The following is a 9,530-nucleotide window of genomic DNA, read 5'->3' on the forward strand; positions in this document are numbered from 1 at the left end:
AGAAAAAAAGAGGTTTTATTTGGAATTCCTTCTCCGGTATCTAAGAATTCATGATGGCGTCTGTCGTTATGCACAGAAGTACCTGTGTGACACCACAGACCTGAGGGAAGGATGGAGCAATGCAGGCGCAGGTGTAGCAGGGGTTATTGAGGCTGCAGAGGGGAAGGGGAAATGGGACATGTGGGGGGGGGCAGGTAGGGTGAGAGGTGGGGGCAGCAGAGGGCAGGTTGGGGGTGAGTGTGACCCACCGCCTGCTTCCTCAGACGACTCCAAGAGGATGATGGGAAACACAGAAGAGGGAAACCATTTCATTTCACACCAACATGGCTCCTGCAGTCTGTACACGTCTTATTTTTTTCTGTCGAGGTCAAAAATGACCGCCGTTTCGCTGAGATGCAGGGGGCTGAAGGGGGCCTTGCCTTACCCATAATCCACCCTGCTGTAAGAAGCCTTTTCACATTCAACCAATAATCTCCTATAGAACCTCAAACCTGTGTGTGTGTGTGTATGTGTGTGTGTGTGAAAGACAGAGAGATGGGATGTATTTGTGTGTGTGTGAGAGAGAAAAAGAGAGATGGGGTGTGTTTGTGTATGTGGGGACAGAGATGGTATGTGTGTATGGCTGTAAGTGTGAGGGAGTCAGAGAAAGTGTTTGTATGTATGTGTGTGTGTGTGTATGTGTGTGTGTGAGGAAGAGAGAGAGAGATCCTTTGAGCTTCCGTGCTGATCCCTATTTTGCATATATGTGTGAAACACTTGAAAACACTGTTAATAACACAAGGAGAAAAAAAAGTAAAAACAAGGATAGAATCTTCTATTTCCTTCCCGTCCTTCCACTGGTGGGAGCTGGAGGGACACAGACCGCACTGGAGGTGTGTCCCACTTCGGGAGGGGGTCAGGGGCAGGACCGGGGACAGGATGTGGACGGGCCGAGCCCCGCCCTCCCCCTCTCTAGTTCTCCTCCCCATTCTCGCCCGGGCCTTTGATTAGCCTCTTGTTGCCGCGCTTGCCGGCCGGTCCGCGGGGCTTGGCGAAGGCCTGCTTGAAGGCGTGCTGCTTGGGGTGGATCTCCTCATACAGCAGCTCTGCTGTCAGCTCCTCACCACTGTCAACCTCCATCTGCCGATACACACACAGACACACACGCACACACACACACACACACACATGCACACAGACGCACAGACACACACACACACAAACAGTAAATGAGAGGAACTACAAAGGAATCCTGTAATTACCCTCTGTTTTACACTCTGGTAATATGTAGTCATGCCCCTGCTATCCTGAAATCCTACTGAACAGGGAAAGTAAACCTCATGGAAGCCAAACCTGAACAGACTGAAAGGAACGCTTAGGATGTGAAGTGATCGTTATTATTTAAACTATGTTACTATGTTAATCTTAAAATACTATTATTTTAATAGTATCATTAGTATTAATAATATACTAATAGCAGTAATAATAAACTAATACTATTAATAAAATACTATTATTTCAGAGTTTTAATCTCTGAAGATAACAGGAACATGGGCAACTGTTTTCCCAGCATGTCCACCTCTCATGTTTTAAAATAAGGGCAGCGGACAGGAATAGTATGTACACATAACACGGTGAGGGAGCAGAGTATGTGATGTTAGCCACGGGTTCTGCTGGAGTCCCATCAGCTCCTCACCTTTTTAGCAATCTCCAGCTGGTAGTCCCTTTCCACCTCATCCAGCAGCCGACTCTTACAGCTGGAGTACAGCATCCTCTCCTTGATGCTGCAGCTGTACCCAGGCATGGAGTAGATAAACACTGAGACAGACCCGAGAGAGAGAGTAAGAAACAGACGACATCTGGTACAGACTGAGTCACGTTTTATAGTCACATTTTAGTGCCAAGCAATTGATCCTATCCAGAGCAACTCACAAAGTTAAAGTGCAAAAGCGTGTGGGATAAAGTTGCAGTAACGACCACACATACAGAACACAGCAGACCATATCAGAACATGGCAGAACATCATCACACAGTGCTATGGTAACTAGTGCTACCATGACTACATAAGAGCACACATACACATGTATATAAAGTTTTATGCTACGGGATGGTGACTGACCCACAGACTCCAGGTAATCGCCCTCATGGCAGTGCTTGTAGAGGAAGAAGTGATAGCGTGGCGTGTCTGTGGGCACTCTCCGCGGAAGCTCGCTGACGTCCGTGGGGTTGGTGTGGACCAGCTCAATGGTCTCCCGCTCCGTGTCCAGCCGCTAACACACACACACGCACACACACATGCACGCACACATGCATGCACATAGAGAAATTTAGCACTAAGAGGAGTGTGTGTGTTCAGTTGCAAACACACACAGAACCAATGAACTTAGAGGAGTGTGAGCATTCAACTGTTAATACACACACACACATACACAGCAAAACATGGAGCTAAGAGGTTTGGACATTCAGCAGGTAACATACTTAAACACACTGCTAAAAGGAGTATGTGTTCAATTCCTAACACACACACACATAAATGTAGCACTAAGAGGAGTGTGTGTTTTCATTCACTAACTTCTACTACTGACATAAAAGACACATGTGTTTGATTCCTTAAACACAGTGTGTGTCCAACAGTGGGTCTTTTTTTTTTTACCAGAAATTCTTTTTAAGCACCACATTGTTATTATTATTATATGGAACATCTGATATCCAGCTGAAACCGCAGTCAAACTATCACCTGCTTTTCTTTTTTTAACATTAGAGAAACATTTAAACCGCAGTTACTGGGCTTTACATTATCAATGAGTACTGTGATGCCATTCACACAGCTATCTGTGTTTATGACTTGCCGATGCCAGCTAAAGATATTCAGTATGTTTTGAATAAAACCATTCACATTCACAACATAAACAGTAAATCAAGTTCAACTGAACTAAACTGAAAAGATGACTTTACACTGGAACATTTCAAGGAGCAGTAAAAATTCAGACTAGCTTTCTAGCTTCAGTGGTTATGCAATTCAACTTCTGGTGTTGACGCCGATAGGAAGAGATACATTTCCTCACAGATTAATCAGTGAATTTAATCTTTTTATTGGGTGTGTGCTGTGTGTCTGGTTTATGTCAGTGGTTTATCTATGCTGATATGCTCAGGAAGAGCACTGAGGATCTTTAAAAGACTGCATGTGAGCAGAAGAGTAAGAGATGTTATTAATGGATTGAAAACAATCTGTTAGCTCTTAAACTTTAATAACTGTTTTTCATAGGACGTGTATGTTATTTTTCATTACATTATTGTCCTTTAGCAGATGCTTTTATTCAGAGCGTCTTCTATAGGTTACAATTTTATATTCATACAAATTAATATGTGCTGAGAAAATTGTGAGTTAAATGCTTTGCCTAAGGGTACAGCAGCAGTGACCCAGCAGGGAATTGAACCAGCAAAGTCCTGCTCCTTACCACTATGCCACACTGCTTTTTCATACGCCTGCAGCACGTGTTACTCACATGATTACCATTATAATATAAAGTAGAAAAACCTTTAACATTTTAGAGGTGAAAAAACATTTACGGGTAACTTGCACACCTACATTCCTCACGATCTGTGACAGCAGAAAGTTTCTCTAAATTAACTGCAATTACTTGCTTTCCATAAATAGACTTAGCAAACTGGCTATTGACTTTTCACTGACTGTGACTGTGTTCAACCTGCTCTTTTAATTTTCCATCTTCTTTATTAAATTACAGCGTTGTCTGTGTTATGGCGCCCCCTGGTGTCTCACCAGCTGTATGTAGTTGATGCGTCTCTCTGTGAGCTGTTGCAGGGCATGTCGGGCCTCTTCCTGCAGAGGGAACGCCAGGCCCTGCATGGTCTGGTGCCTACTCTCTACGCTGATCTCTGTCTTCACCTGTAGGGGGCGACAATCACACACGTTCGGCCTGGAACAAACTCTAGAAAAGTAGTGTTTATCACCACCAGGGGGGAGACACACACTCTCACACACACATACACACAAACACATCTGTCAAATAACCATATGATGCAACACCAATGAAGTGAAAGTAAACACTCTGATCAAAGTTTCTGTTTTGTAGGGAGTCTGCAATGGTTCTAAGTATGGGGGCTGGATTAGCATTGTCTCCCCTCTACACACAATTGATGCAACCAGTGAATTAGTACAGCTTTGGGTTTTAGGTTTTACGTTTTAAAATAGCTTTCAAGTGTTGGTTTGGAAAATAATCTATTGTGTTCATAATGTACGAAAGAATAGGAACCAGAATGTACAATGAGCATCATCACTTTCACAGACCCTGAATAGTCCTGATCTGGGCTGAGAACAGTGAGATCTGGACGAAGGACCTGATCTGGGCTGAGAACAATGAGATCTGGTAGGTGGGAGAGACGCACCTTCGCGCGGCCGGGGGGTCTGTCTGCCCGCCTACGCTCATCCTGTGGCAGGCAGGGGTGGGGGAGACAGCCGGGTTACGCACACAAACACACAGACACACAATGACACGCACACACAGCTACTCACACACACAGACACACACAGATGCGCACACGCACACGCTTTTGAAAAGAAGGTGATCTGAGCCTTTTTCAACACTCAGACACATGCTGAGAAAAACCTTGACCCATAATTCTCCCCTGTGATTACAGTGAAGCACCCTCGCCCGTCCGTTGAAGATGACTGGCGTTTCTGTCAGCTCTCTTTCCCTTCACAGTGATCACTCACCTCAGAACTGTCAGTGGAGTCGTCCTGTTAGAATCTACCCAGCTCTACCTGTCCTGCACCTCCGAATATTCCAGTCCTATCTGACAGGATCTAAAATGCTTATGTCTGTGAGAGACCAGAGAGCTCACAGAGACAGTGAGAGACAGTGGCACACGACAGGGTGTCCAGAAACACTTCATATCTCTCAACAACACAGTGTTCATGCACTGTTCATACAATGAATACACACAGTGTTCATATGCACACGCAGGTCACACGTGCACACTACGGCTGTGTAGAATAACTTACCCGCACAACCCTGTCCTAGAAGAACAGGACCACAGCGATTACATTACATTACATTATTGGCATTTAGCAGATGTTCTTCTCCAGAGTGACATATATAGGTTACAATTTTATCCATTTATACGGCTGGATATTTACTATGGCAATTATGGGTTAAGCGCCTTGCCCAAGGGCACAGCAGCAGTGCCCCAAAGGGGAACTTAAACCTTTCAAGCCCTGCTCCTTACCACTACACCACACTTCTCCCCAATTAATACATTATACACTGTACATTATACACAGTACATATGATGTCACAAAACAACCTTGGTAAAAATGTAATTGTTCCTCTGGCTGTCATGCAGACAGGACCTCCAGAGCCTTTGCTTAGTATTTTCCAGTAAGTGGATGGTAATTCCCCATGCTAAGCAATATTCCTCTATTGCTCCCAGCCCACAGCCACAGCTGCAGATGAAATCTTAATTTTCAATTCTGACCCTACTGATACAAAACTATGACATAGCATAACAGTAATGTAATTTCACAAAAAAAATTAAATTAAACAAATGAGCAAGTTTCCATGAAAGCACTGTCTGATAACAAGACTACAATAACAAGAGTGGATAAAAGGAACACTCTGGTAACCCTGCACAGGCAACATGGTATATAAATAATGATGAAGTGACGATGAAGTTTTCATGATGAAGTGAGCATTCAATGATACTCGGATTACAATAACCGTGACCACCAGTTAAGATTACAAAAACATGGTGCTAAGTCTTCTAGCATGAGCTGTGTCCTGGGCTGGGCGTGCTGACTCACTCTGACTCATACCACGTCACCTCTTGGTGTCTGTTACTAGTCTGGGCCAGTCAGTCTGATGCTGAATGAGACCGATGTGTAAGAAAGCAGGTTGGACTGGCTGACTTTATACGTTAAAAAGAGGGACAGGGACAGATTTTATATTCATGGGATCAGGTGTGGTCTCACATTGTGGAAACGGCGAAACAACCTCCAATCAAAATAATCTTTCTTTGTGTCAGTCAGCTGAAGGCAGACACATAGCGGAGAGAGAGGGAAAATCTGTCACCTCAGAACTGGATATATGTGCTTTGGTTGTTTCGTAGTGGGGAAAGTCATGGCTCTGAAAGTGTTGATGATGAAAAATATATACTCAAAGAGTTCAACTTTTGTCAGCCAGCAGAAATGTTTTTATAGATAAAAATAAGTATGTAATGTTTTAAATTAAGAGAATTTCCTCGTGAAAGTCACTGGAACACAGTATAAAGCTATTTAAGGTAGAAACTGAAGGGTGGTGACCTGGACCCAAATTCATGTGTGGCGGTCCACCTCATGCCATAGCTCAGAGTGTCTGTCAGCACACTGTAACTTTCCCGAACAACTGCGCTGAGATCATGGCCCCCGCTTTAAATCCCTCGGATGCGATTGGCTGGCTCTGCACAGGGTCTCACCTCATTGATTTTGATTTGCTGCAGCTCCTGTTCGGCTGCCGTCAGTGGCGCGGGGGCGGAGCATGAGGTCACGTGTCTCTGGTAACCCTGGAGGCAGACATCTTCCTGGGGGAGAAAGGAAACCAGAAGTGAACGAGAGGTGTCTAGAAATCCCAAAATGACACAGGGCACAATGACACTACTCTCAGGATAGAGTTTATGAAGCACCAAGTCTAATCTTGGTCTGCTCCTCTTAGCATCTTCTCAGAGGCATGTTGTGCCGACCATACTTGCCATAGAACTGGAAAATTTTCCATGGAGGAAATTAATGGAGGAAAGAATCTGTTTTTCTACTGGACCTTTGATCTCTTACCTCCACTGTGCCAAATATTTCATCCTTGACATGACCCCCTCCAAACTCTTTTTTCACTGTTGCACGAGTGGCTGCATACAGCATTTTCTGTCTGACCTGATGAGGGTAAAGAAGAACATGTACCTTCCTGAATGTGTGCACACTCACACTCACACACACACACACACACACACACATACACCAAGTAAAGCGACAACACACTGCTTTCTAAAAACAGATATATAAGAGCATAAAATTATTAAGCCCATACTATAATGCTATATAAGCAGAGCTTTGAGCATGCACTTGAATTAGCTCAGGTTTCTATGAATGTTTGCAGGATGCTAGTCACATGGTGTTGCAGAGAGAGGTATTTATAATTGTTGTTTCCTCTACAAATTTCATTTGAAGAACCGAAGCTGTGTATCAAAATGAAAATAATACTGCCTGCATCTAAACTACTCACTGTGTGACTCATACAGAAATGAGATACATTGTTATATACCCAGAAGTATGTTGCTCTGCCCAAGAATATATATTTTCAAATAAATTTAAAATATATTAATGAAAAGCAGAAATACTGTATATTACAATATACCAAAACTGAAATAATAATGCATTTTAAATATATTGATTGAGCTAAAAAATATATTCTCTAAAATGTATTCTTAATGTGTTATATTTTATATGGGCTATCAAGTGATTTTACAAGCCTTGAGTAGGTTTCCTTGTTATTTGTATGTGTTAATGTGTCTTTGATGTGTGTATATGTGCACATATTTGTGTGTTTGTGTAGGTGTGTGTCTGTGTGTGTGTGGGTGTGTGTTTGTGGGTCTGTCTGTCTTTGTGTTGTTGTCTTTACCGGGGACTGGTCAGGTGACCAGGAGATGAAGATCCACTCGTAGCCCTGTGCATTCTGGGTGTCCAGGCGATACAGGATGTAGCAGGGCTCCTTGGCGTCCAGCAGAGGAAGTAGGAAGTGGTCATAGTCCCGGTCCCAGCTCTGTGACGGCTCTCTGTATGCCCCCAGCACCAGCTGCTCTGAAACACAGAGAACACCTCACCTCACACCAAGACCCTAATACTGACATCACCTGTCCAATGTGTGCAGAATCAACAGAGAACACCTCACCTCACACCAAGACCCTACCACTGAGGTAAATTGTTTGTCTGTGGGGAACTGAGGCATATTGACACTGAAAGACACGACACCACAATGACAGTGAAAGCCGCCAAAAAAACGCCATCTGTGTTTCCGTCACACTAGGCTGCAGCTGCAGGCACGTAAACACGCATTAATTCAGCGAGTTGATCGTCTAACTTCCCTCGGCGGGTAGGATTTCAGAAGCGGACACTCAGAGGTAAACTCAAACTATGCTGGTTTCCATTGAGCTGGTTGTGCTGCTTTTCCACAGTGACCTTCGAGTTGATTCTAGTACCTCTAACTGAAACACAGCCATTCACATCAAAAATACGCTGTGAGGCAATGCAACACACTGACCCTCAGACACACCGAGACAGTCAATCCTCAACACTATGTATTTTAGAACATTTGTGGATAGTTATACTAGCTGTTTTTAAAGAAATCATATTATAAGACTGTAAATACTTCAAACAGTTTTCGTTTAAAGAAATAAGGCACTTAAGGGCATGGTATGTCAAAAAAGTTTGTTTGGCTTGTTGGTTGCTGGGACTTCTCTGTATCACTTTCTTAATGACACATAAAACCGGGCCTAATCACGATAAGCCAGACCTACACGTGACTCATTGCTTTAATATGCACATAAGCAGATGAACAGCTCTCCGAGGAGTAGGCCGAGCCTGACCATCACGCCTCTCCCTCTCTCATCTCCTCACAGGCAAACACAGACTCTCCTTCTGTCATCTCTCCTCTCTCATATCATCTCCCATCTCTCATCTCGTACCCCCCATCCCATGTACCCGGCTCCAGTTTCTTTTTCTCCCTAGCTCTCTCTGTGTCAACACTCACTCGACTTAAATGACAGCACTGACGTTCCCTCTCTCTCTGCTTCATTGAATTATTCATCCAGAAATGAATCCTCCCTCCTTCCATCATTACGCAACCATCAAAGATCTTCATCACCCTTTCTCACACACACACACTCTTTCAAAAAAGGGGAAAAAAAAACACGTCACACAGGTATGCACAGACGTGAGCACACGCACTCGTGACAGGCACGCGCTCGTGCACACACGCGTGTGTGGTCACGCGCACACATACGTGCGCACATGCACAGTGAGTGGCAGCAGCGACTGGGATACACTGAGGATGCAGAGTCTCCAGTTACTCTGGTTCTGGGGGGAGCTGCTGTAACTAAGAGACTGTGAACTGATACACTCCGATCAGCTCTGACGCAGCGCCTTGTTCCAGCTCAAAGGCATGACTCCTTGTAGCCGCCTTCAACAAAACCACAGAAGCTAAGCATGGCTGGGCCACGTCCTTATTTGGACATGAATGGGAGAGTTCCAAAGACAGGGTCCCACACTTCCCAGGCCACGGACGCAAGGAGTGAACCAGGCTCTTTCCTTCTGAAAGACCATGAGTGAGATCTGATTATGTGAACTCTTTCCCCCCTAAAATGTAACAAGACACAGATTAATCATATTAATTTTATAAAGGTGTTTCCTATATACACCACAACAATGTCTAGTTTCACTTCAGCATATTTCATGTGAATAGCTGAAAGGCGGGACATTAAGGAGACATTCACTCTAACCTCTGTGGTAT

The 9,530-nt window shown here is 44.1% G+C and overlaps 1 protein-coding gene across 1 annotated transcript in view; it reads right to left on the bottom strand.

The window, feature by feature from the left end:
• Nucleotides 1–556: 556 nt before the first annotated feature.
• LOC118780689 (twinfilin-2) overlaps nucleotides 557–9,530 on the bottom strand; it is a 16,544-nt gene continuing 7,570 nt past the window's right edge. The window contains exons 3-9 of the mRNA XM_036533330.1: nucleotides 7,644–7,822; nucleotides 6,803–6,898; nucleotides 6,451–6,555; nucleotides 3,761–3,886; nucleotides 2,099–2,249; nucleotides 1,676–1,797; nucleotides 557–1,119 (exon numbers count right to left, since the gene is read on the bottom strand). Of these exons, the coding sequence (XP_036389223.1) occupies nucleotides 952–1,119; nucleotides 1,676–1,797; nucleotides 2,099–2,249; nucleotides 3,761–3,886; nucleotides 6,451–6,555; nucleotides 6,803–6,898; nucleotides 7,644–7,822 (947 nt within the window). The 3' untranslated portion in view covers nucleotides 557–951. The remainder of the gene's footprint in view (nucleotides 1,120–1,675; nucleotides 1,798–2,098; nucleotides 2,250–3,760; nucleotides 3,887–6,450; nucleotides 6,556–6,802; nucleotides 6,899–7,643; nucleotides 7,823–9,530) is intronic.

This window comes from Megalops cyprinoides, chromosome 7 (genome assembly GCF_013368585.1).
Source record: "Megalops cyprinoides isolate fMegCyp1 chromosome 7, fMegCyp1.pri, whole genome shotgun sequence".
Taxonomy (NCBI): domain Eukaryota; kingdom Metazoa; phylum Chordata; class Actinopteri; order Elopiformes; family Megalopidae; genus Megalops; species Megalops cyprinoides.